General features: G+C 37.7%; 1 protein-coding gene across 1 annotated transcript in view; it reads left to right on the forward strand.

The window, feature by feature from the left end:
• CCDC191 (coiled-coil domain containing 191) overlaps positions 1-27,604 on the forward strand; it is a 95,064-nt gene that overhangs the window by 26,540 nt on the left and 40,920 nt on the right. Inside the window, exons 8-13 of the mRNA XM_054246076.2 lie at positions 8,920-9,110; positions 17,021-17,255; positions 21,570-22,024; positions 22,785-22,897; positions 24,968-25,050; positions 25,812-25,913. Of these exons, the coding sequence (XP_054102051.2) occupies positions 8,920-9,110; positions 17,021-17,255; positions 21,570-22,024; positions 22,785-22,897; positions 24,968-25,050; positions 25,812-25,913 (1,179 nt within the window). The remainder of the gene's footprint in view (positions 1-8,919; positions 9,111-17,020; positions 17,256-21,569; positions 22,025-22,784; positions 22,898-24,967; positions 25,051-25,811; positions 25,914-27,604) is intronic.

Below are 27,604 nucleotides of genomic sequence, written 5' to 3' on the forward strand. Positions count from 1 at the left end.
TCTTTCTCTGTTCCAGGACTCAGTCCATCATTTCACACTGCATTTATTTATTACATCTCTTTAAGTCTCCTCCAGGCTGTGCCATTTCTTTAGTCTTTCCTTGCCTTTTGTGATCTTGCCATTTTTGAAGAGAACTGGTCAGGTGTTTTGTAGAATTGTCTCTCGTTTTGGGTTTTCTGATGTTTTCTCCCCCTTGCTTAAGGTTATGCATTTTTGGTAAGAGTGCTATGAGACATGATACTGTGCCCTTCTCAGTATATCCTAACAAGGAGGATGTAATTACAGCTGTTAACTTCAGTCACTTGGTTAAGGGTGTGTGCTGGATTTCTTCATTGTAAAGTTGCTATTTTTCCTTCTCCTTGTCTTTCAGGAGATACCGTGAAGCTAAGAAAATATTTTGTTTCTCTTTAAACTGTCACCTGCGAAGGTTAACATCCATTGGTGGCTCTTGCCTGCAACGGTTATCAATGTTGTATTTGTCTAATGGTGATTTTATGTTTCCTTTATTTCTTCTATATTTATTAACTGAAATTCTTCTAGAAGGAAGACAGTCCTTTCTACTTCATCTATGTGTGTATGTATATATGTATGTATTCATTCATTCACTTATATAATTGTTTTATTTGGTGTGAGCCCATTGATATTTATTTTATGGGTTATAATCTAATATTGTTGTTGTTTACTTGGTTATTCAGATTGTTTCAACTTTGTCTGTTGGGAAATCTATCAGGTTGGTTCCTTTGTTTTTTTTTTTTTTTTTTTTTTTGAGATGGAGTTTCGCTCTTGTTACCCAGGCTGGAGTGCAATGGCGTGATTTCGGCTCACTGCAACCTCCGCCTCCTGGGTTCAGGCAATTCTCCTGCCTCAGCCTCCTGAGTAGCTGGGATTACAGGCACGCATCACCATGCCCAGCTAATTTTTTGTATTTTTAGTAGAGACGGGGTTTCACCATGTTGACCAGGATGGTCTCGATCTTTTGACCTCGTGATCCAACTGCCTCGGCCTCCCAAAGTGCTGGGATTACAGGCGTGAGCCACCGTGCCCGGCCCCAGCTCCTTTGTTTTTTCAACATGCTTCTGTCCTATTTTTACACTTCCTTTTTTGTTGGCATCACAAGGTACTTTAGGCTTATCTTGTGTTTTCCCTGTCCTCACCCTGGAATCAACCACTTCTACGTGGAACCTTGATTCTTTTTACTGCAAAAAGGGTCTTTGGAAGCCAAGATCTAGGCGCTAAGTGTGTTCACTGCTACTGGAGTGTTATTTTTTTTCTAGGCCTTCTCAGCAGGCAGAGCTAGAATATATATAGATACATACGTAGATATATGTATGTATGTATACTAACATACATACACATTACATTTATTTCTGTGCCTATCCGTGTACATATTAAAATCCATGAGTTCAGCAATACAAGGGTCATGTTATTCTTCTCCCTTTCCTTATTTGTAACTTTCTTCTGTATCTATCAGTCTATGTATGTATATATAAATATATATATAATAACTGTGAATTTATAATAATATTGTCAAAGATAATCCACCACCACAGGTTTCAGTGTAGTCTTTCCATCTTGTTCATTTGTCACTTCTTTCTCTGACACTGAGAAACATGGCTCTTATTATCTCTATTATATTTACTTATTAGGGTAATCCTAGTACACTATAAAGATAGTTTTAGAATTGCTAACCCATACCACAGTAGAAATAAATTCACTAAAGCAAAATATTGTACAATTATTTTTGGTTTTAGCTTTACAGTATTCAGTGAAAATATTGTTTTCCGAAGTTACTTAGGGGAGTTCTTTCCTTCCCTTCTTCAGTGTAATTATGTTATTCGTTTGTAATATGGTTAGTCGATCTCTAGATTTTCCCCAGCATGTGTGGGTATAACATGGTAAAAATACACCTACCAGCCTCTTCAGGCTCTTACGTAGGCCTGGCTATAGATAGGACTGCCCTCCAATAAAGGCCACAGGCATAGGCAGGCCTTCTGGGCTCGTTGTCTTCGTCCCAGCTTACATTCAGCTCTAAAGGAGCCTGAAGCTGCCTTGAGTAATGAAACTTGGATACTCAGCAGCCTAGGTGTGACCACAGGATGAAAACCGGAAAATGCCTAGCTGCCTTGCAGGGAGTGGCTGGGTAACTGGAAGCTCTTGTCAGCACCTCAGAAGGTTTCCCTGGTACAAACCCTATAGAAACAGCTGTGTGGAGTATTTGCTGGAAGGCTTTAAAAAATCTCTTTTTAGGAGTTGCTATAGTTTAGATTCCTTTAATTCCTGTAATTGCTCGTGCTTTCATTCTGGATTTTATTTGTTCCACCCGAAGTATCTCTTAACATCTTACTCGGGCCACATTATTTAATATGAGGCTTTCTGAGAGAAACAGTGCAGGCTCTCTTACCAAAACACAAGTTCAGATGCAGCACTATTCATGCATCTTTTCTACACATTTCATTGCAAGGTCTCTTTGTCTTGTCAAAAACATCTGTTTTTTTGTATAGAAGCTTTCTATTTCCAGCCTATCCTATTTTCTCTTTGATCTTACAGTGCAATCTCTTGGGGGAGATTCAGCAATCCATGTGTCACTGCTAATTAGCAGAAACAACAAGGGATTAACTATGAAATTCTTACATTATTTGGAAAATGGCCTTCTTAATTCTCATTCTATTCTGAAATACATTTTGGTTTTCTTAATAAGATTAGAAACTCTATGGTCTTTCTTGATTAGGAAAATTGAAGAGAAAAATAAAATATGGGTGGCACTAACCTGCATCTTAATTCTCTGGGGGAAGGTTTTGGTTTGCCTAGTTGGATTTTTCTGTTGAATAATAAAACAATAATTGAGAGAAATTATCATTAAAGTGATGCTTGTGGCACAGCACCTTCCAAAAGTGCACCTCAAACTAAACCAAGGAAATGTAGAGATACTATGTATGGAAAAGAAGTCTGGATTTTTTTTCTCTGACAGAATGATGAAAACTGTAGTTAAATATCTCATTTATATACCATGATTCCTTTCCAAAGATCCTAGTTTTATCAGGACTGCCTACACACCACTGAGGCAAAACCATTTCTGGGCTGACACGTAGCAACCATCCTCTCAGCAATGTTGTCTTATGTTTGGGGAGGGAAATAAAGGAAAAGCTTCTTTAGAAATAAAGCAACAGAAAAAGAGAAATGCCAGCACATGCACAAAGGTTACTGGGATTCATTTAACACTCCCTTCTAGGTTTATTGCCAAGGGCAATGTGTGGTATGAATTTTAGGAGGGGTTTAAAGCATTATTTTACTTTATGTAGCCAACTCTGTAGAAATTTTCCATCTAAAATGTTATCAGTTTTGGTAAAGAAATTGTTGATTTTGTTTTGTTCTTTCTTTCCTTACCCCATAAGTAACCCAGATGTCCCATTCTTACAGAGGGGACAGTGAGGGCCAATTTGCCTAAATATTGTGCTGGTGTTTTGCATTTCAAAGTTCAATGAAGTCTTTTTTATTACAGAGGTTCCTATTTTTAAATATATATTTTTTGTCTTTCAAAAAGAAAGTACTGATTACATTTTGATTTTTTGAAAACTGAGAGACTTTGGCATAAATGAAGCTCATTGCCTAAAATTGTATATAGTAGATTCTTTTTCCCCTAAACACTAGACATTTCAGGTGAACATTATAACGATCTTGAGAGCCATGTGGGTGAGGAATGAAAGACATCATGTCATCGTCTTACTGTCACACTATCTTGGAGGTGAATGAATCAAGCATTTGTCTGATACATTCTGAAGTAAGCTGTGTTCTTGGCATTGTGTGTGTGTGTTTGTGTGTGTGTGTGTGTGTGTGTGTGTGGCCAAGAATGAAGGGTGGGCAGGTAACAGGGATTTTGGTAGAGATGGGAAAGAAGGTCTCTAAGGGACATCAAGAAAGAAGGGAAAGAGAAGGTGATGGGGAGCCATATAGGTCTGCCTTTTCTACAGACCTGAGGTCATAAGAACAGATGTTCAGGGTGTTGGGAAAGGAGCCCTATTATAATGAGTAGTCAGGTGATAAGCTACATTGTGGTCATTCTTCTTTAAAAAACCCAGAGAATTTTATTGATTAAGTATTTACTATTTGGTGAGACTAAGGAATTGCTTCTTGAAATTCTGTTTCTAGAGTGAAACAGCATAACTATCAGATAATTACAGCAATATTATCAATAGAAACTTTTTAGCAGAATTAAGAACTTATAAAATGACCTTATGTAAGTGGTACATATTGACACATTTATGGGTAACATGATACAATATGTGATTTATTTTTAAATTCTTCAGAAAAAATTGGTGAGGGAGAGATGAAACAAGGTTGGCAGAATGTTGTTGATTTTTGAAGTTGGGGAAAGGTTTATTCTTTCATTCCACTTTTGGAATAGTGATAGGGTTTGGTTCTTTTTTTTTTTTTTAGGTTGAAATGAGGAAGGAGAAAAAAATTTAATATAGAAGTAAAATGAGCACCGCATCTTCCAGGATCTTAGCACTGTGTTCTGGAAATTCAATGTATTTTCTCTAATGCAATTAGTTGTAAGAGTATATATAGTTGGGCATGGGGTTAGTATGATTTCTTCTTTTCTTTGAAGTAAAATTACAAAAATCAGGAATAGGATGGGTCACGGGTGTTGCTTTTCTGTGATTTCCTCCCTTTGGGGAATTATGAACATCAGAATAGGATGGGTCACGGGGTATTGCTTATCCATTGTAAAATTCAGTACTGAACTTCCCACTGGAGATTTATTTTGCCATGACAAAGATCCTTCTCTCTCTAATCCCCAGGGACTTCATAGCATCTGTGGGGTCTTTTGCCTAGCCACAGTAACCCTCAAATGAAAAAAGAAGTTGGAGATTGCTCCCTTTTGTAGCAATAGAGTTTCTATTCTTTTGGCCTGAGAGCAGCAAGGAGTCACTTAGAGGGAATGTAGCTTTCTTCCTGACATTTGAGCCTTTGCCAACTCTCCTGGACCATTAGTTGTACCAAAGTTAGTTCCATTCAGCAAAAATAAATTGTAAACTTGTTGACATTTTTGTCCTCTTAACAATTCATTGTTTATTTTTCTGTGATGGAGAATTTTGATGCAATTATCAGTGAGCTTTCTGACAAAAGAGAAATAGCTGAGGAATTTTGATGAGTTACCCACTTCATTAATCAGAACAAGCATCTCTAGTGACAGGGTTAGAATTACAATGAAGATTAGATAGCAAATTGCTGTTCCACCTAACGTCAATCATTCCTGGTGACAGTAGTGTGATTACACTTCAGGGAAGAGCTTTTCTTGCCAAAAGAATGAGGGCAACTCCAGTGCAGGTAATAAATTTAGCAGAGCGAGCTGTCATTTCTTCTCTTCAGTGGAATCCTTAACAACCAAATGATGTACTGTGGATATTTTGTGGGAAGGGGACACAATTTGATTTTAAAACTTTCTAAATTTCACCAGGTAGTATTTTATTTTAGATATTATTATAGATAGGTACTTAGGAATGGTTCTTCCTACAGTGACTTTCTGTATTTTATTTACCTATACCAAGCTTAATTATTACCACAACTATGATAAAGAAATGATGGAAATTAGCCTCACTGTGTTTGAAAATCAGAAATAAAAACATGGTACAAAATAAATGAAATAGGAAATAAATGGAGGGAAATCAGACTAGTTACCTGACTAGTTAAAACCTAAGTTCTCCTGGCTTAAATAAAATGTATGTATTCCTCTTCCAACCCAGTTGTGGTTTAAAAAGCAAAAGGATAGAGTGCTATGATAGTTCCAAAATATAGAAAACTAACAAGGAGAAGCAGGCCTGGGAAGCAGCAGGAAGTAAGCTGGGGGCGGGGGGAGAAATAGAAAGAATAAATAGTTCAGGTCTGTGGAAGTGTGCCACCCTTTTAAATCAAAACAGAGCTAGCATCTTCTCCCAGAGAAGATGGAACTGAGAATATATTCCTTTCCCATATGTTTTCTTCCAAGCACATTTATGGGACTCCTGTTTACCTGGATAATGTTTGCTCTGAATCAAGAATAATGAAGCAGCTATTCTTGATTCATACTTTTTTAAAATTAAAATTTTAATGGGATTGCTTTTGTTGAGTAGGCAGGGGAAGAAACCAAAGCAAGTCAATTTCAAGAAAGTAGTTGCTATAAGGGTCTCTTACTTTGCTCTTGTTAGCTTTTGTGTGGTGAAACTGAATTATAGGCCTTTAAAACTGATCATTTTGTGCTCAAAGTCTTAACATAAGTATTTTTAAAGAAGCATATTGACTATAGAATTTATAAACTCAGGGCCGGGCACAGTGGCTCACTCCTGTAATCCCAACTTTGGGTGGATCACCAGATCAGGAGATCAAGACCATCCTGGCCAACATGGAGAAACGCCGTCTCTATTAAAAATACAAAAAATTAGCTGGGTGCAGTGGCGGGCACCTGTATTCCCAGCTACTTGGGAGACAAAGGTAGGAGAATAGGTTGAACCAGGGAGTTGGAGGTTGCCGTGAGCCGAGATCACGCCACTGCACTCCAGCCTGGTGACAGAGCAAGACTCTGTCTCAAAAAAAAAAAAAAAAAGAATTTATAAACTCAGAATTTCCCCTCCTACATTCATATATGTTCCTAACCAATTTTTTTTTTTTTTTTTACCACAGTAAGTTATGTATGTCATTTTCTTTCACTATAAAAGCAGCAAAAAATGTGCCCTTCTGTTTTAGGAGAGATTTTTTTACCTAATAGATTAGAATCATCAGGATGCTGGAATGTTTCCATTTCAGCCTTAGGTGTACCACTAACTTTTTTACTTGTGATTTGAGCATTAAACCTTTCTCTACTTGAAGTTTTAGCTTGGTGAAGTAAATCATAAATCTACAATCTTTACTTTATAATGATGGTTTACAAATTAATAATAATAGCACATGTAAGATGCTTTGAACTTTACAAAGAAAAGGAATGTCAAAATCAAAAGATACTATTAATAGTGTTGTTATTATCATTTGAAATAATCCTGGAGTTAAAATTAGAGATAGAATATTTTACCAGGTCATTTAAGAGGAATCTCTTAAAGAGATCTGGTAAACAGACACAAAACATTTTCTTTTGACCATGGCACACAAGTTAACATCATTTTTTAAATGCTGTGTTTTGTGGAACAGGTAAACAAATGATATAAAAGGCATATTTTTCAACCTGGCAGCTGTATCTCTTCTCCCTGTTATAACTGAGAGTATCCAGTATTCAGCAAATCTCCTTTCCTTCCTCTCTCCCTTCCTCCCTTTCGTCCTTCTTTCCAAGAGCTCTAAGGTGAAGGGCTAGAAAATATGTCCTCGTTTAACATATGGGAAGAGCTTTTTAAAGCTTGCCATGGTTTCTTCTAATGAGAAATTATAATTAAGAATATTGTTTAGTTTATCTAAACAGGAATATAAACTAATACTCTGTTTAGAAGACATTTCTGGCCAAATGGGCTATTTATAAGAATCTAGTAGATGCTTTCTTATGTTGTTGGTCTTTTTACTGATATATTCCCCCTCCCTATAACCTCTCAAAAGTAGAGATCATATCTTAAACAATTTTGTGTAGAGTCCCCAAAGTGAAACAGTGATGGTTGCTTAGTAAATGCTGAAATGATGAAAGTCAAGTATTTTTATAGAAATGAAGCAATAAGTAGCAGTTAATATTTGCCTGATAAATCTGGCAAGTCCTTGAAACTGGTCATCAGGCATCCCCCATACTTCCCACGAAATCACTTTCTATGAGGTTAGTTTTTGTTTTAATGCTCCCCACACTCAGTGCCACTGTCAGATTTACCATTCCCATTTATGGGTCCTATTCCTTTCTCTCAGGAGGCTCACAGTCTAGGGGAAGATGGTAAACTGGTGATTATGACACAGTGTGATGGGTGTTTTGACTGAAGAAAGCATAGATTGCTATAGAAACACAGTGGATGGGATGTTACATTTGGGTAGAGGGATTGGTAATAGCTTGGCTTCCTGAGAGAGGTGACTCCTGAAGTAGTCAGGCAGAGAGAGGGAAGAAAACAGGAACAGAGAAATTAGTATTAGGTTGGTGCAAAAGTAATTGCAGGTTTTGGCTATGAAAAGCAATGGCAAAAACCGCAATTACTTTTGCACCGACCTAAAATGAATTAGGAAAGTATGAATTGGCAAGGTTGGTGTTAAGGCCAAAAGTGGAAAGTAATTTGACCTACAAGGAATGTAAAGTTTGCTGAAAAGAGAGAAGGTATGTAGGTCTCAGTGATTTTCTTAGACTAGGATCAGGAGTAAAGTACTACTCTGGGGACATCCTTGGGATCAGTAGACCTTGTCTAATTTGCTGTCAAATGCATATAGTGGAAGGTTATAGGCAGCCTGAACTGCTAGTATATCTAGACTTGCCAAAGCCCCAAAGTGGTCCATGGTAGTCCAGCTGGTTTTGTTGTTTTTACCTGTCTAATTCTCAGGGACCAAAGACTCCATCCCATCTTCCTGGAATCTCCCAGTTCACTTGTGTAGGACAGTACTGGTATCTGAAACAGTAATGAATTAAATGGTTGGTATTTTGAGCTCCAAGACAGCCTGGCAGGGAGGGTCCTCCTGTTGGAAGCTTTCAAGCTTCTCAGGCCCCTGGGTTCATGTCTTAGATGTGACTTATTCCAGATATCCCCATGGGACTGGTGCCCTACAATGAGAATGAAGTATTTTAGTTTAAGTTGTGAGGCTGAGAATGCCTCAATTGCATGGCTTGAATATTCCTTGTCTCTATCAGCATAATGGAATTGTGCTTTGTCTCTTCCCTTCCAGTAAGACAACAGTTCCTAGATTTGTTTTAAATAAGTGTGAGGGGAAAATCTGAGGAGAGGGCTGTCAGTGACACAGTGCTGATGGTTGGTGATTTTCCTAATGTTTCCACTGCAGTGTCAAAAACGGTATTTCTCTGCCTGGCACAAGCTGATTCTTGATCATAGGATTAAGCTGGGGAAAGCTGGGACCCTGTCTGACTGGAAGATTAATCTGAAGGTCCTGCGGGCCTGGAGAGACTACACAAGATCCCAGAAGTTGGAGCGGGAGACTCAAGCCTTGGAAAATGATCTTAGGGAAGAAAACAGGTATCATTATTTGTATTGTAAAAATCCTTCTACTATGTTTATCTAGAATCTTTTCCTCCTGAAGAATCCAGAAATAAACTTTATGGATGCTGACTAGAATAATCTTATCCACTTATAAAATATGGTAATCACAGTTTTTCTATGTTACAGTTCAAACTAGAAAATTTTAACAGAAAATTATAAGTAAACAAAATGATTTAAGTATACTAGCCAGGAGCAGTGGCATGTGCCTGTAATCCCAGCTACTCAGAAGACTAAGGCAGGAGGATTACTTGAGCCTAGGAGTTGAAACCAGCCTGGGGAATGTAGTGAGACCCTGTCTCCAAAAATATAAAATAAAATATACATTGTACATGATTTTCTTTCTTTAAGGGAAGCAAATATTTGGATTTTCCCTTGCTTTTTGGTGTAGTAGCATTGCACCCTAGACCATATTACAATTCAAAAGAGGGCATTTGGCTTATATGCCAATAATTCTCATTCATAGAAATCACTGTCTGTACATAAAATGTTAATTAAGGACACAGAGAACATCCATCTGGGAGGGCCAACCTGCCAAGAGTGATTCCTCCCACTCTGCCATCTTTTGTTCCACACCTTATTTAGAGGTTTTTGGACACCTTTATATCAGCTCCTTCATATACTGTGAATGATACAAAATTCTGTCTTCAAATGAGTCTTTCTTTATTCCATCATCTTAAAATCAAATAATTTTCTTATTATTTACAAGTTCAAGTTTGCATTCTTGAATCGAATTCTCAGATGTAAAAGGAACCATTTGTTTTTGTTTTTATTTCTTCTAAAAAAAAGTGGCATATGTATAGAACATGCAGGTTGTTACATAGGTATTTGTGTGCCATGGTGGTTTGCTGCACCTATTGACCCATCCTCTAAGTTCCCTCCCTTCACCCTCCACCTCCCAACAGGCCCTGGTGTGTGTTGCTCCCCTCTCCGTGTCCATGTGAAGGAACCATTTGTTTACTTGGGTGTTTGGGAGAAATTTATGTTTTTATGTGTAATCACTTCTCTACTGGCAATTCTGTCATTCATTCGGTATGAAAAATTACATGAATGATAAAGGGAAGTATTGTTATGTAGAAAGGCTTGGTTCCCCTTAAAGTGGTGCAATCCTGTGATAGCATCAGGTCCTGGAGACTGGTGCATGGCCCATTGTCCTCAGAGAACTCACAGTTGTATGAGCAAAACAAGATCTAGAGACTGTACACGTATTGAGGAGTATTGTAACCTGAATAATACATCTCCATCTGCTGCTGAGGATGTGGCAAGACTGTAGCTGTGGCTAAGGTGGTTCCTGAAGAGTGCCAGGAAAGGCTTTATCAAGAAGATGGGTCTTGATCTGAGCTCTTCATGGTGAATAGGATGTTCCTAGGTAGAGATGGGGAAGCTGGGATGATGGCATGAAGTATAGCCATCTGGATTGGCTAGAGATTATCAAACACGTGGTTGTCAGGTGTATCAACTTCTGAACAGCCTTGAATGCCAGGACATGGAGTTAAGGTAGTCTTTGGTAAATGAAGGTGAGTCCTTGAAGGTTTTTTAAGCAAGGGGGTGACCTAGTCAATTTCCTTTTCCTATGATATGCTGGGAGAAATCTTTGGTGAAAAAAAGAGGCCAACACAGAAAACTCTCCCTTAGTTTGTTTCCAAAATCTCAGGTCATAGCGATTGATACAAGGAATTAGGATAATAGCGTACTCAGAAAGGAATAGCTGGCAGAATTTACTGGATAAAGAGGGAAAACTGGGCTTGTAAAGTGGATGCAATGTGAGGCATAAAATGAGTGGAAACTTAGATGTCGAAGTTAAAAGTGGCCTATGCGATTTATATGCTAGAAGAAACTTGTATAAGGAAAATCTGGAAAATTTAAGATTCCATTCCAATTAAACTGTTTAAATATAAAAGCACTAAATAAGGATTTCATAATAGCATAATGTGCCAATTTTTTAAAAAAATATCTTCTCAGAACTTTCTGTCTTGTATCTGTGAATTATTTTCAGGTGACTATTTTTAAATGTTTAGAATGGATACTAAACATTTTTTTAACTGCCAGAGTTAGAAAATATTTCACTTATAATAATTTTTTACTATAAAGGTTTAGAGCAAAAAAAATCCCAGAGCAGGAAGACATCTCAAGGATCATCTGATCCAGCCCCTCATTTTACAGATGATAAAAGTAAGGCCCAGAGACAGTAAGTGACTTAATGTCACAAAGCAAAGAACAGCTTCAGTGGACACCGAATCCATACTTGTTGAATAATAAGCAAGTCAGGGAGTAAATGAAGAATTCAGTTGCTTCTTCTCCTGCAATTTAACTTGATAGAGTTTTTAAGCATTCTTTCTAAATAGAGAACTCAGGGATAGGAGAGGGCATTTATTATCATGGTTACTCACTGTAGAAACTTAGCCCTGACCAGATTGACAAAACACAGATGATTGTGTGGTTCACTCACCTGGACATTAGAATTACTTGTTGTGTTTGTTATTTAAATGTCAGCGGTATCCTCATCCTCTAGTTCCCCACACCGACATTTCTGGATTTCCACTCACTGGCCTGTCCACCATGCAGGGCCCCAACTTGTGGGCTTTTTATTTTCCCCCTCTTTTCTTTCTGTTCTTCCCACTTTCTCTCTGAAGCAACCACAAATCACTCTGTTCTTAGTATCCATAATTTACCAACCATCTTTCCTTATTGAACCTGTGCCTGGTCACACTAGCAATCCAAGGATTCATCAACTTATTTCTTCTAAAAATGCATCTTGCTTTTCCTGATAGGACTTGTGGTCACTCTGTTTTTGTTCATCTTTATTATTTTAAAAGAAATCATGGTGGCTGGGCGAGGTGGCTCACCCCTGTAATCCCAGCACTTTGGGAGGCCAAGGCAGGCAGATCACTAGGTAAGGAGTTCAAGATGGCCAACATACTGAAACCCCGTCTCTATTAAAAATAAAAAATTAAAAAAAAAAAAAGAAGTCATGAATCATGGTAATGATATTATAAAATTTCCTTACAGTATTGTGATGCAGCTTCAACATTAACAAATATTTCCAAACTCTGAGAATTTACTTAGTAATACAACAGAATTCTAGTACACTCACTAAATTAGACCCTTTGACATGGTGGTATTGAACTTTGAACTGTGTGTTCAATTTCCTTTGCATGTTCACTTTGGAAAGTTGGTTCCAGATTGTCCATTCCTCCTCTTCCCCATTCTCTCTGCATTCACAGCTAGCCCCAGACAAAATTGGGAAAAAACAGGGTTTGTTTTCAACATCTGCACCAAAATCTCACAAATCACTGCTAAAGAATTTACTCATGTAAGCAAATACCACCTGTGCCCCAATGACTTACAGAAAAGTTAAAATAACAATTTAAAAAAATCTTCTGCCAGCCCTTCCTGAGCCCCGCTTCCCAGATTTCTCAATTCTTTCCTGGGGCACATCTCTGCCTGTCTCTGTATTAACCTCTACAGTCTTTAATTCTGCCTTCTCTTGCACCAGTGCCCTGGGCCTTTCCTGGAACATGCTTTTATATCTTCCCTTTGTCCCTCAAGCCCATTCTTTCTTTGTTACTATAATTCTCACTTGATATGTTATCCCTCCTGGGAATTTTTTTTTTAATTTTATTTTAACAGGCACTGTCTGGAAAAAGTGCCCAAAATGGGAGTGATAGAGATTTGAGGGTACTGTGGAAGGTCAGTGAAAATAACTGACCCTTTGGCATTCTTCAGACCATCTCATTCATTTGTTCATTCATTCATTCTGTTTGATTAAAATAAATTCATTCAGTCAACCAGCTTTGCTGATGCTTAATGGATACTAGATCCTCTTCTAAGTCCTGGAGATAGGATGGGGAAGCAAAAGTATTAAACATTGTTGCCTTCTAGGAGTTTTGTATCTAAATGGGGAAGTTAAAAATTGTACCCAAATATTTAAAACAATTGCAACAGAAGACACCATAAGATAAATACTTAGGAGTGACATACACTTGACATCCTTCATTATAGTCCCCTGAGGAGTTTTCTAAAAGTAGAAATTCATGGGCCCCACCACCTTCTGAGAGAGGCAGAATGCGGCTAAGTAGTAAAGGGGATTTTTAGTTTGGAGAAGTAGTAAATTAGTACATAGGCAGGCTTGTGTAGGAATAGGTCAGGGTAAACCCACCAGGCTGACCTCAAGGTAGGGAGAAGTGAGGTTGAATTGAAAACAGGCTGTCAGATATTCCCATTTCCAGTACTCCTGATTTCAGTGTTCTTTTGGGCAAACATTTATGGAGTGCACCTCTTTATCATGTTCAGTTGTCCCTCCTCTGTTCACGTGGGTACGCAGGTGAGCAGCCAGAAGCCACATGGTATCTGCACCTGGTAAAGCTCCTGATGTCTCTATCACACAGGCAGAGGACAAGGCTTTCACGGCCTGGCTCACTTTAAAACTTTTTAAAACAGAGTTTTTATCTTTCATTTTGTCCCTGGGGTAGCTTGCGCATTATTGAATGCATGAGCTTATTCATTCTTATTCCTGCTGCACCTTCTCATCTCAAATGTAACTGTTCATGTCACTGCTTTTTTATGTTCTGCATCAGATTATAGCACTCAATCAGATCACCAGCTTGTGGTTATGTATAATTTCTCATTTGCTTTTAAAACATTCGAGACACTTTTTAGATATCTAGTAGTCTTGTCCTAAGATGGAGGGTATTACCTTACATGTAAATTTTGTTCTCTATTTTCAGGTTTGTTTTTTTTTTTTTTGAGACGGAGTTTCGCTCTTGTTACCCAGGCTGGAGTGCAATGGTGCGATCTCGACTCACCGCAACTTCCGCCTCCTCGGTTCAGGCAATTCTCCTGCCTCAGCCTCCTGAGTAGCTGGTATTACAGGCACACGCCACCATGCCCAGCTAATTTTTTGTATTTTTAGTAGAGACGGGGTTTCACCATGTTGACCAGGATGGTTTCGATCTGTTGACCTCGTGATCCACCCGCCTCGGTTAGGTTCTCAGTAAAAAACTCTTTTAGGATAGACAGCATAATAGAGTTTACTGACACTGTTTTAGAGGATGAATCTGCGGCTTAGAAACTCAGTTGCTGGCCCATTGTCCCATATCTAGTTAGCATTCTTCTGACTTGTAAGTTCTACAGCATGCACCAATCAGTATCACTTGAGTGTTCATTCTGGGCAGCAAGAATCATACTTAAACTCCTATGCAAACCTTTTGTATTTTATATTCTTAGATGAACAGAGACTACCTTTCTCTGCAGGCAGTTATATATAATTGTGATGATCAGTTTATATACTCTTGCTAGAAATTCCCTGATTTCAGATTGCAAGGAAATTGGGACAGGCTATTTTTCATAAGGGAACTCTGCCCTTCATTTGTGATTATCTGGCACCTATGTCTGAAACCATTTCTTTAGGTGAGCATATCAAAGTAAGTTGCATCTGACTAAGGTTTAGGAAATTTAAGTGATTTTTACTTTTAGAAATATTTATGTTTTTAGTGTCATCTTTTAAAAAGTATAGAAATTGGCTTATATGCAACATTGTCACTCTGGCCCAAGTGAGCTGCAGGAGAAAAGGAGTGGAACTAGCCTTGTCTCTCTAGCTTCTGCCCTTCTGCCTCAAACCACAAATACAGTTGTTGTAACTACATTTTCCTTTTTCCTTTTTTTTTTTTTTTTTTTTTTTTTTGAGACAGGGTCTCACTCTGCCGCCCAGGCTAGAGTGCAGTGGCACTGTCTTGGCTCACTGTAACCTCCACCTCCCAGGCTCAGGTGATCTACCACTTGGAGCCTCCCAAGTAGCTGGAACTACAGGCACTTGCCAGCTAATTTTTGTATTTTTTGTAGAGATGAGGTTTCACTATATTGCCCAAGCCAGTCTCAAACTCCTGGGCTCAAGTGATCCGCTCACCTCGGCCTCCCAAAGCTCTGCAGTTACAGGTATCAGCCATGGCCTAGCCAACTACATTTTCATGTCCCCCACACAACCATTATAGAATGGGTGTTAAGCCCTATATTGAATATGCATTTTTTTACTCATTTTCTTCATTTTTTAGTCCTGTTATATTCACAGAAGTATTTTTCTCTTTGCGTTTTCTTAGTGTCCAAATAATCCCTGTACTGCTTTTGGCTGTTTATACTGTAAAAACAGGAAATTAATACATCAGGTAAATTTCACACTCCTCCTTCCTAAGCAGATTGATGAAAATTGAATTTCACATTAATCAGACATAGCAACGTACATCTTCTATCCTGTAGAAATTTATGATTTTTACTCACTTGAATAAAGTGTTACAGGGTTTTTTTGTTCACTATACACCAATTTTTGGAGCTTTGTTCTTACCTATGTTGCTATCTGATTTATTATTGTTATTTCTTCTAAAATTGTTATTTCAAGATTATTCAGTCTCAGATATTTATATTCATAAAATTAAAACATATATGTTTATTACCACCTATATTATACTTTTATTACAAAAACCATCAGTAAGTGAATCTCTAAGTACTTATTGAGTACCTATCAGTGCATTAGAAGGAAACAATTAAGTATAATGAAATATGCTGTTAGCAGAGTTGCTTATTTTAAAAGAAATATAGACTAGATTAGAATAGAAATATCAGAGTATATCTCTGTGGTAAGGGTAAATATTTTTTGGTGAAACTTTTACACACAAACATAAACTTGTATATTGAGTAACAATATAACTTTTTTCTTATTGTAGGTTACAGTCAAAAAAGGTTTAAAAGTTGTATAAACACTTAAGAACTAGAAATGGTCTCCTGACTCACCAAGAACTTTTATGATTTGCTTGATATGACCCCAAAGAGTCCTTGACTAGAGTTCATTATATGTGTTTAACAGAAATGAATATACAAACAGTATGATGGAGAACTTACACGAGTCACCTTTCCAAGATAAAATCCAGTGTGTCTAAACAGTATTAGATTTTGAACCTCAAAGCTGATTCCTGATACTATATAATAAGTTCTAAGCTCACAGCTCAGTTCTTCAGGATAATACCCATTCATTTAGAGATAGATTTCAGAGACCTCTATGCTTGAATTCTCAACTGACCGCCACCAAAGTGTCTCCTAATGGAGATTCCTACTGGGAAGAAAATGTGGCTGGCAGTAACACCACATACCAACTCCCCTCAGTCATGTCCCCTAACATTTATAAAGTTTCCATGAATCAAAGGGAGCTCTTCTTTAGGAAGGTCTAGAAAATAAATGAGTTCCATGAGACCAGGTGCCTTGCCTTTGCTCTTCACACATCTAGTGCTTAGCAGCTGTCTTCTTGGGGCAGGCATGCATTCAGTTCAAGGGTTTGCTCAATGAGTCCTTCTCTTTAGCAGTCCTTTCTCTGACCAGTTCTTCTTTCACAAGATCAACCCTCAGAGTTTTACTTTGATCTTCGTAAGTCTTATACTTAATTTATCGACAATTTAACTTGTTAAGTATTATAATTTTGTTCCTTTCTCTTTCTCCCAAACCTCTCTTTTTAAAACTTTCATGCCTAGCTGAACCTCTCTCTCCCTCATGCATTCATCTTGTTAAAGTCATTACTCATATACCTCTTCTTTTCGCTCTTTCCCCTCCAAAAGCTTTCAGAAACTCTGGTAATCAAAAAAACTTCATATGCCTTTGTGACATGAGAGAACAGAACAGTTCCTCTCTTCTTGAAGGTAATCTGTTGAGGTGCTGACACCTTCTATGAGGAGATCCTTTGCACTGGGGAATTTATAAAGCAATTTCATTTAGCTTAATATAAAATATTAAGCGAAAGCTAAGATGGAGCATTTCTGGAACTCCTTTGGACTTGTGTTTCATTTATATTATCAGTTAACAAACTGTAAATGGCTTCTTTATTTTAATGGGAGTGCTTTGTTGCTTAGAAAACAACAGCTGGCCACTGAGTATAACCGGAAACGACTTCTCCGACACTGCTTCACGGAATGGCAGCATTGGCATGGTGCCGAGCTCCTGAAGAGAGAGCTGGCTCTCACAAAAGAGGAAACGAGGAAGAAGATGGATGCACTGCTGAAGGCAGCATCACTGGGGAAACTCAGCGCCAATGGGTCATCAGGCATCAGTTTACCCAAGGAGGCAACAGTCATGGCGGGTCCACCAGTAAGAAATGGACATTGTTTTTTGTTTGTTTGGTTTTCCTGCTTAGTAAACACTTGCATTTGAGGTTTGCACTTTTATAGCTGGTATGTCAGTCATTGTCAGGTTGCCTTGTCAAGGCTATCAAAAGATTATAGCTGCCTCAATACACAAAGGTTACCTTTCAGGCCGTGTTTATTTTCTTGAACTGAATCTTCTTTCTAAAATTATATATAACCTTTGGCATCATTGGAAGTTAGTAGGGAGGTAATATTGAGAGGGTATTTAAAACAACTAAATAAAATATTCCTTTAGGAACAGACAGGTAAAGCACTGTCTATAACTCTTGAATTCCTCTTTTTTATCATCAGACATTTCCTTTCTGAGTTTGTGACTTATAAGAGGGGAAATTAAATTTTTTTCTTTTTCTAATAAGAAAAGTCATATGTACCAATTGTAGAAATTTGGTTGAAAGTTACAGAGAAAAAATATCCTATAATTCTATCATCTGTAGATAATCTCTAATAACATGTTAAAGTATAGCCATCTAGTCTTTTCTCTAAGCATATGGAAACATCTTTTCATATTTTATTTAGCTTTTAAATTTTCTTTTGCAAGCCATTGAGGAACTCTAGTCTGCCAAAATTCAGGAAAAGGAAAGCCATGTTTTTTTTTTCTTCTTAATACTAATGTAATTACTGTTTTTCTAAAAAAACAACAAAACAAAACAAAACAAAACAAAAAACTGCATTTTCCCAATATAACATGAGCATTTTCTGTCATTACATCCACTTCTGCAATAGTTGTTCTCAACTTAGAGTATACCTTAGAATCATATCTACTAAAACAGAATTCTGGGTGTGGGGCACCTGTTTTTTTTTTCAAGTTCCACAAATGGATCTAATACGTATCCCCTGTCTATGGACTAGTTTTCTGTTCCACCATTTTGTAATGGCTACATTACATTATTCTGTAATGAGCCGTAATCTGGAATCTGTTTAGCTCCTCTATTACTGGAATTTAAGTTGTTTCCAGTTTGCTAGCATTGTGAACAATGCTTCAGTGAACATCCTAGTAGCTAAATATGCACATATCCATAATGCTTTACTTAGAATAATACCTAAAAATGGAATGTATGTTCTATTTTCATCTTATTATTGCTTCAACATTTGTATTTCTTTGATTACTAGTGAAGTTAAACATTTTTATACTGAATATATACTTGTGCACAATATTAGTGTTTTAACTAATGACTGGCTCCATACACAGTGGTGGTCCCATAAGATTATAAAAGAGCTGAAAAGTTCCTCTTGCCTAGTGACTTCTTGATGCTGTTGACCGTGTAGTCCCTAGGCTAATATGTGTGTTTGTATCTTAGTTTTTAACAAAAATGTTTAAAAAATTTTTAAAAAACAACCGCTTTAAAACCAGGAAAAAGCTTATGGAGTAAGTATATAAAGAAAGAAAGTATTTTTGTACAGCTGTGCAGTGTTTGTGTTTTAAGCTATTACATTATAAAAGAGTCAAAGAGTTAAATAACTTAAAAGTTTATAAAATAGAAAGTTACAGTAATCTAGGGTTAATTCATTACTGAAGAAAAAAATTCTTAACAAATTTAGTGTAGCTTAAGTACACAATGTCTATGAGGTCTGGGCTAGTATATAGTAATGTCCTAGGCCTTCACATTCACTCATCCAGAGCAACCTCCAGTCCTGTAAGCACCATTCATGGTAAGTGCCCTCATACAGTTGTACCATTTTTTATATTTTATACTGTTTTTACTGTACCTTTTCTATTTAGATATGCAGATACTGCCCATGTGTTACCGTTGCCTACAGTATTCAGTACAGCAACATGCTGTCCATGTTTATAGACTGGGGCAATAGACTACACCATATAGCCTAGATGTTTAGTAGATTATACCATCCTGGTTTGTGCCAGTACACTCTACAGTGTTCACACAACAAAATCACCTAACAATGTATTTCTCAGAACAAATCCCCATTATTCAGCAATGCACGACTGTGTGTGTGTATGTGTGTGTGTGTGTGTGTGTGTGTGTGTTTATATATATATGTAGAAGATAGAGATATATAGTGACTTGTCTCTTCATGCCTTTTGTCCATTTTTCTATTTGATATCTTTTTCTTATTTATAACAGTTCTTTATATTTTTAAGACTATTGATGCTTTTATTATTATATATTGCAAACATTTTTTCCATGTTGTCATTTGTCTCTTCGGTTTAGTTATGGTATTTGGTACTACACACAGTTGTTAAGTTTTTATTAAGTCAGTCCTGTCAGCTGTCTTCTTTTATCACTGCACTTCTCATGTTTAGAAAACCTTTTGGAGAAGATCCTCTATCCCCTCACCTCCACCTGCCACATAATGCTGTTAAGTACTTAACTCAGACATGTGAATTTAAATTGTGCACTGGAGGGTCCCCAGCCTTGCTTTTTACCCTGATTACTGCTTGCAAGTAGGTTGGTTTTAATTTAAGCCTATTCTCTCAGAAAGGGGGGATCATGAGGATGCTTATTGGGACTTATGTTATAACATTTTGGTCCCTTCCCCTAGGCAATTTATCTACATTTATGTCAGATAATTTTGTCTCCATTGAGACCTAAGAGAGACTTCTATCTTAAGAAACAGCATATGAAACCTTTTACCTTACAAAATGCCACTGTTCTTAAATGAAAGAAAAAAAGGTCAGCAGAAAATATTTTTTACCTGTGTAAAACAGAATAATTACTATATATATATATTTAGACTCAATAAAAAAGCCTCCAAATCTCTGAAATCAAAAATAAAAGCCTTTATCAAGAAAAGAAAATATTGTTAAAAATGGAACAGATGAAAATAAAGAGCTGTAGAGACTAGGTAAACTAATCTTTTCCCAGAGTGTGGAACAAAACATGAACAAATGAAAATATAAAATCTTTAGTTAAATGCTCATTAATTATACAGTCATAGGAACTCATGTACCAAGAACACACAAACTGTACCTTGAATTTTTCCAAAATTACCAGTTAGCTAATAGGTAATTTTTTCCAAATAAGCCACAGCACTCACTCCTGCTCTCTTGAGTACAATCTGTACCACTAAGCTTTTCCTTTATGTTCTTATTTCCATGTTAAAATGTAACATGATCCAAAAGAAACCCTGTCGCTTTACTCAGGGCTTTGACACAGTCTTGCTGGGTTAATAAGGTGTCATTACCACAAAGTTTAAAAGAGCCTAAAACATAGACCCTGCTTGATGCTAAATTACTTAAGCAGGTGTTCTCATGAAAAAGTGTTCATTGACATTTCTGAAATAAAAGATTACTTTTAAAAGTGTTTAACATGTCAGAGTTTCCATATATCACATCTTTCATTTCAGTGAGTCTATGGGAAGCATTTCTATTCGTCTTTTTTTTTTTTAACTATATCTCCCAAAACCTACATCCTTTTCTCTTTCCTCTGAAAATTCAAGTGTGGTTACAGAGTTGCCAAGGCTGTTAAGGTTATAACCAGGGGCTACCCGTCTGTCTTTCTTGTTGTTCCACATTATGACACTTGACAAAACCAAATTTTTTTCAGTGTGCTTTTTCAGGATAGGCAACCCCTGTTGACAGTGTTGCTATTTAATAAACATAGTTTGTGCATTTGGGGTGTCCTTTATTAAATATATATACTTTAAGTTCTGGGATACATGTGCAGGACATGCAGGTTTGTTACATAGGTATACGTGGTGGTTTGCTCCACCTATCAATCTGTCATCTACATTAGATATTTCTCCTAATACTATCCCTTCCCTAGGCCCCCACCCCCTTACAGGCTCCAGTGTGTGATGTTCCCCTCCCTATGTCATGTATTCTCGTTGTTCAACACCCACTATGAGTGAGAACATGCAGTGTTTGGTTTTCTGTTCCTGTGTTAGTTTGCTGAGAATGATGGTTTCCAGCTTCATCCATGTACCTACAAAGGACATGAACTCATCCTTTTTTATGGCTGCATAGTATTCCATGGTATATATGTGCCACATTTTCTTTATTGAGTCTTATCCTTGATGGGCATTTGGATTGGTTCCAAGTCTTTGCTATTGTGTTCAGTGCTGCAGTAAACATACGTGTGCATGTGTCTTTATAGTAGAATTATATTCATGGTGAGCAGCAGTGCATGTTTTAAGAGTGGTGGCCTCTGAGGTAGCCAGGCCAGGAGCACAGACCACCTTTACTTTAACCTGCAATGCATGGCAGTTGTGCCATTAAACAAAATAATACTGACTACATGAATGTTGGACCTTCAGCACAGTCCTTTAACTAGCTGAGCTTTAACATGTTCCTCTCTGTCAGGTGACTGCTGTGCCCCCTTTGTGGGAAGAGTCTCCCTTGGAAAGCAGTGGTTGTATGATCAGTCCTCTCCTAGGAAGAACAACAGGCAACTTGCAGGGTCCCCTTCAGAGTGTCCCTCTGAGTGCCCCTGGCAGTAAGCAGCACAAGACCCTGGGTGCTGAACCCTCTCGACAGCCTGGCAGCAACAAGAAGCTTGGAACCACCAGCCAGAAAGCAGAACGGGTTTGCTTAGGTCATGTCCACAGCTGCCATGTCTTCCAGCAACAGCTGATTGAGAAGCAAAAGAAGAAACTTCAGGAACAGCAGAAAACAATTCTCGAGCTGAAGAAAAAACAGCAGCTGGCAGAGGCTCAGTGGGCAGCAGCAGAGCACACCTCAGCAGTCACAGATGCACAGAGCCGCCTGCTGTCAAAGCCCAGAGGAGAAAAGGAACCAACCTGCAAGATGCTTGTGATGTATGTCTGTTTTATCAGAATACTCTGGACTCACTTTGAGGGGTTTTTCACTTTGGGCTCCTGAACTTCTTTGCCCTATTTCTAAACTCCATGATCTTTCCTTTACCTTGATTTTGCACTCTCAAAGCAAAGAAGCCTGTATTGTGACTAGCACATGACAGGCATGGATAGTTAAGGGTGCCCCTAAGGATCCAGTTATACAGTTAGCATTTGGGTCATGGCTGCCTTTGAGGATGTCTGTTACTATGCCAGTTAAAGAGAAAAATGCCTCCTTGCTCTACTATTTCTGGGTTTCTAGCTATGTTTAGTGCTAAGAAGCCAAGTCAGACAACATCAGGGTCACATGGAGCAGCCCCTGGACTGGCTTGTTTCCTAGCTTAAATTTATAGTTGTTAGGGATAAAACAAAACATCTTTTAGCCTTGCATAAGAGCCCAAATTTCTGAAAAGCCATTTAAGATGGTTTCAGATGTGCTTGAGACATACTCATTGCATGTGGTAAATGGGAGGATAAGATGTGGTGACACCTATCGATTTGAAGCATTAGGATGGGAGTCAGAGTACCTGACTCACTGTGTAGACACAATCACTTAACCTTTCCATACTTCATTACACAGATTTGTGGAGTGGATACAATATATAGTTATCTCAGAGGGTAGGGATTCATTAAGGTCTGTAAAAGACTTTGAGCATCTCAGGTCAAAGGGCTTTGAAGGAAACCGGTTAGTAGTCTAAATTATTTTCTTTTCTTTTTCCCCTAGTTCACCTGTTGCTTCCCCTGGGGCTGAAGGCAGTAGAAGTGACTCCTGGAATTCTCTTTCTGGACCCAAAAAGAAACGAAAGCAATTGATGACACCACATCCCATACTGAAAGGCAGGGCTGTCTTGATGGTGGCCTTGCTGGTTGTTATCTGCTCTCCTAGAGCAGAATGTGTACACTGGGACTGAATTCTAGCAACTCTTAGGTTTTAAGACATAGCAGAACCTGTCCTCAGAATCTGAGAACGGTAGACATGTGAGGAGTGGAGTATGCCAGAGAGCCCCACTACTTTTTTCCCGCCCCTTTTGCCGACATTTTTGGTATTCCCAACCGACAACAACAACAACAAAAAAAGCTTAAAGATGTATCATTTTTCTGTAATTTGAGATCTGAATTGTGGGGGGGAAAAAAGGATAATTATATGAATGAGAAAACTCTGAGTAGCTTCCAAGGACAAACACTGAAAGTTCACCTGTCATCGCACTTTGTTAATGTTAAAATACTGATCAGTTTACAAGTAATCCAAGATAAGTTATTACATCATTTTAAAATGTCATACCTTGTTGATAGGATTTTAGTAATGAAACCTACAAACCAGATAAGATGCACATAGAAACACTTACTTCTTCATTTGGTACAGGCAGGATCTTCCTATGTTGCTCAGTCTGGTCTCAAACTCTTAGCCTCAAGCAGTCCTCCCACCTCAACCTCCCTAAGTGTTGAGATAATAGGCATGAACCACTGCACCTGACCAGAAACCCTTATTTAAACTAAACTGTATGAATAGAAGCATTGTTTAGAACCCACCTAGTGAATCCGCTCATTGTTTTTTCTGTGTACTTAGTTCCTCACTGTACGTATATTTGCATGTGGTGGTTGGCACTATGACAGTTATGTTGGGGTTTATAAATTTGATTTTTTACCTGTGGCAAGATTGCTGGTTTAATAAGAAGTAATTACAAATGAAAGACACTGTGCCTACAGCAATTCCTATTAATGAAGAAATTGGCAGTCTTTGCATTAACTATCTGCCAGGACAGCTGCTGTTTTTACCTATCATTAAGCCTAGTCAGGAAATGCCCAGTTAAGTGTGATTATATTTTAAAAATTATTGTTCAATCAAGGAGTTAGCTATTTTAGAAGCCCAGTCTACTTTCAAGTAGTCTTTTAATGATTATATCTAGAAAAAATGGGCGAAAGGCATATTACCAAAGACTCTGCTTCTTAGGGGTCTCTTACTTTAATCCCCTAGTCTATTTCTGCCTTCTTAGAGACAATTTCACTCTTGCCATCTGTGGCACTACCATTCTTTTTCAGCACAGCAGACACTTAATATCTGTAAGAAATAGCCTGGTGAGTTTTTTGTTTATTAATTCTTAAAACTTGGACTTCAATTCTCTTCTCTGTAATATGGCACAAGGAACTGGAAGTAACTATTGGCTGGTTTAGGTGAGCAGAACTTCATACTCCTCCCATCCATGCCCCTCTTCCTAATAAAGCCCCAACTGATTACAGTCATATTATCAGACCATCTTGCACATTTGTTTCTTTTGGATCGATATTTAATAGACTGTCAAGAACAGGAGTCTGACACTCAAATTCGTTCAGATGCCATTTCTCCAAATGCCTGGTATGATTCCATTTCCTGCCCATCTGTATATCCAGGCCTTAAAACTGGATTGAAATATATTCATCGTGACCCCAAACTTTGTTTGTTGTTATTCTTATATATACAGACTTATGTACAGTGACTTAAGAAAAATTAGCTGATTCAATAGGATTTAGGAATGATTCTACCCTCAAAGTATTGGTTAGATGTAATTAAAGTTTTCTGTATTCATCAAAGGTATAATCAAATTAGAATTCTGGTTTCTGGGTTTCATATACTAAAAGTGTATCATCAAGGCACATTATAAACCAGTAAACAATTATTTTAATAAAAATGTAAACAAAACAATAAATTGTTCATCATTGCTGAGGATGGGATAATAATTGGTCTTTCACCATGGAGTGTATATAAGTTCTGTTTATCTCAATATATTTTCTGAGATTGTGAGCATTCAACTTATAAGAAAACCCTAATAATAACACTAAATTTTACTATGAAATGGAGACATTTCTCTTGCAGTGTTCCTCATCTTTTTTCAATATAAAAAATATTAGAACTCTGTTACTATTTTCTAGCTATGGAAGAGAGAGCAACTCAACGAGCTGAACGTAGGCGGATCTTGGCAGAGAAGAAGAAAAAACAAGAAGAAGAAAAATTGGTAATAAATTCAGAATGCAAACTGAGTCAAAACAAAAAAAAAAAGGATTGTCTTTCTTAAAAAATGAAACCTTGCTTGTCTAGAACTCTTGAGACAATAGAGTTACACCAACTTTAGAAATGGTTTTTGGCCTACTGGCCTGAATTCTATAACAATTTTAGGAAAATAAGGGGGACAGAAACATCAATGTCATTAGCACAGAAGGAAGGAAATGTTATAAAAGTTGATGAGAGCCAGCAAATTAGAAGATTTACGCATAACCAAGGTTAGTGTGTTGTAGGTAGATGTCTAACGTAATGAAATTTGCAAAGGGGGATAATTCTTATCTTCCAAAGTTTTGACCTAGACTATCTGAAGTAAATTTTGTAAATACCAAGAAAAAATAAACAGTTCCAACAGTTGGGGGTTTTCTGGTGAAATGAAAGAAAACCTTTTTCCCCCTAAACTGTTTCTAACTTGGAGTTAGTTTTTCACAGATGACAGTAAGCACTAAAAAGTAATTGTTTTTAATGAAAAATTAGTGGTCTTATTATTTATGATTGGTCTTACCTTCACAAGTAGAAAAGGATTCTTTTGGAAAAACTTTGAAATTACATAACTGATGACATGTTGGTTGAGTTTCCTACTTTTATCACAAAGTGCAGACTTCTGCCAGAAACAGGAAAGGCACTTTGGTAGACACTTGACTATCCTGAACATAAAGGATCACATTTCTGTTGAAACTAAGGGTTCTGATTTTTCTGGGTTCTAATCTCAATCAGGCCCAGTTAAAGGCCCAAGAGGAGGAACGTCAGAAAAGGGAGGCTGAAGAAAAGGAGGCACAGCTTGAAAGAAAACGAGAAGAGAAGAGACTGAAGAAGATGGTTTGTATTGTCTATTTGGTCAGTCCCTGTGTCTTGAGGCCTGTTGTGTGTGATACTGTGGCCCTATCCACCCTCTTTAACCTGGAACTTCTATCTGGAATACTTTTCTCTCACCTTCACTTCTTTTCTCGATCTTATTTATGTAAAGCTACTCATTCTTCAGATCTTAGCTCAAACATGACCTTGTCCAGATTGGCCTTTCCCACCCTGCCCACCTTCCTTTCCACCTAAAGTTAGGTTAGGTCCCCCTTTGTGGACTCTCATCAAATATCTTCCCTTCAGAACATTATTGACACAGTTGTGCATGTGTTTTGTGGCTGTTTTATTCATTTCTACATCCCCAACTAAACTGTAATCTCCGTAAGAGTTAAGGGAGCAGTCCGGTGTTGCTCTCTATTGTATTGGCAACCAGCAGATATGTGTTTAATGAGTAAATAAATGAATGAACAAATGGAAGAAGTGATAATACATACAGAAATAATAATACACACAGAAAAAATAAGAGTAAGAGCTCTAACTCTAGGTTATTAAATTGTACTTGGGCAGATAAGGCCCTCCCCGACCCCCCAAAAAAAAAAACAGCCAGAGATACTGAGTAGAGTATTTGCCATCATGTGCTACATAGACCAAAAGAGATCAAGGGGGCAGACACGGTGGCTTACACCTGTATCCCAGCACTTTGGGAGACTGAGGTGGGAGGATTGCTTGAGCCCAGGAGTTTGAGACCAGCCTGGGCAAGATGGCAAGACCCTGTCTTGAACCGCTCAGTTGTGCTGACTACCTCAGTAATCTGGGTAAGGTAAAGGAATAGGCCTCTTGGGCAGCATCCTACACAGCTGAGGGAGCTGAGTGCTTACTCCCCCATAGGAGGAATCACAGGCTGTGGGGATCTCTCTTGACACTGAACTATGCTGACTTGGGGGAGGGGTGACCCAGATAAAGTGAAACTGTTCTTACTCTCTTCAATATGTCCAATGATGTGCTGGAACTTCACTGCTGGACTTCCACAAAGGTACTCTCATCCGTGGGTACTTATCAGAATTAGTGCTTCTGTGGGAATATGATGGTAGAAAGCTGCTATTCTATCATCTTGCTGGTGTTTCTTCTCCATTTAGATCCTTGATTTATTTCATCAGTGTTTTTGTAGCTTTCCACACATCTCACATTTTGTTAGATTTGTACCTAAGTACGGCATTTTTTGGGTACTATTATAAATCATGTTGTTTTAAACATTTATATTCTATTTATTCATTGCTAATATAGGAACATAATTCATTTTAATATGTTGATGTTGTATCCTTCAATCTTGCTAAATGAATTTTTGGTTCCAGAAGTATTTTTGTGAATTCTTTGGAATATTCTAGATAGACAACCAGGTTGTCTGCTAATAAATGCAGTTTTGTTTCTTCCTTTCCAATCTGCATGCCTTTTACTTATTTATCTTGCCTTATTGCTCTAATTAGGACTTCCAGTAGGAGATGGAATAGGCATGGTGAGAGAAGACATCCTTGCCTTGTTTCAGATCTAGGCGGAAAGCATTCAGTATCTCACCATTAAGTATGATGTTTGCTGTGGGTTTTTCATGAATGCCTTTTATTAGATTATGTAAATTTTCATTTATTCCTATATTGCTGAGAATGTTTATTACAAATTTTATTGAAAGCTTTTTGTGTATCTTTGATATGATCATA

This window comes from Callithrix jacchus, chromosome 15 (assembly GCF_049354715.1).
Source record: "Callithrix jacchus isolate 240 chromosome 15, calJac240_pri, whole genome shotgun sequence".
NCBI classification, from domain to species: Eukaryota; Metazoa; Chordata; class Mammalia; order Primates; family Cebidae; genus Callithrix; species Callithrix jacchus.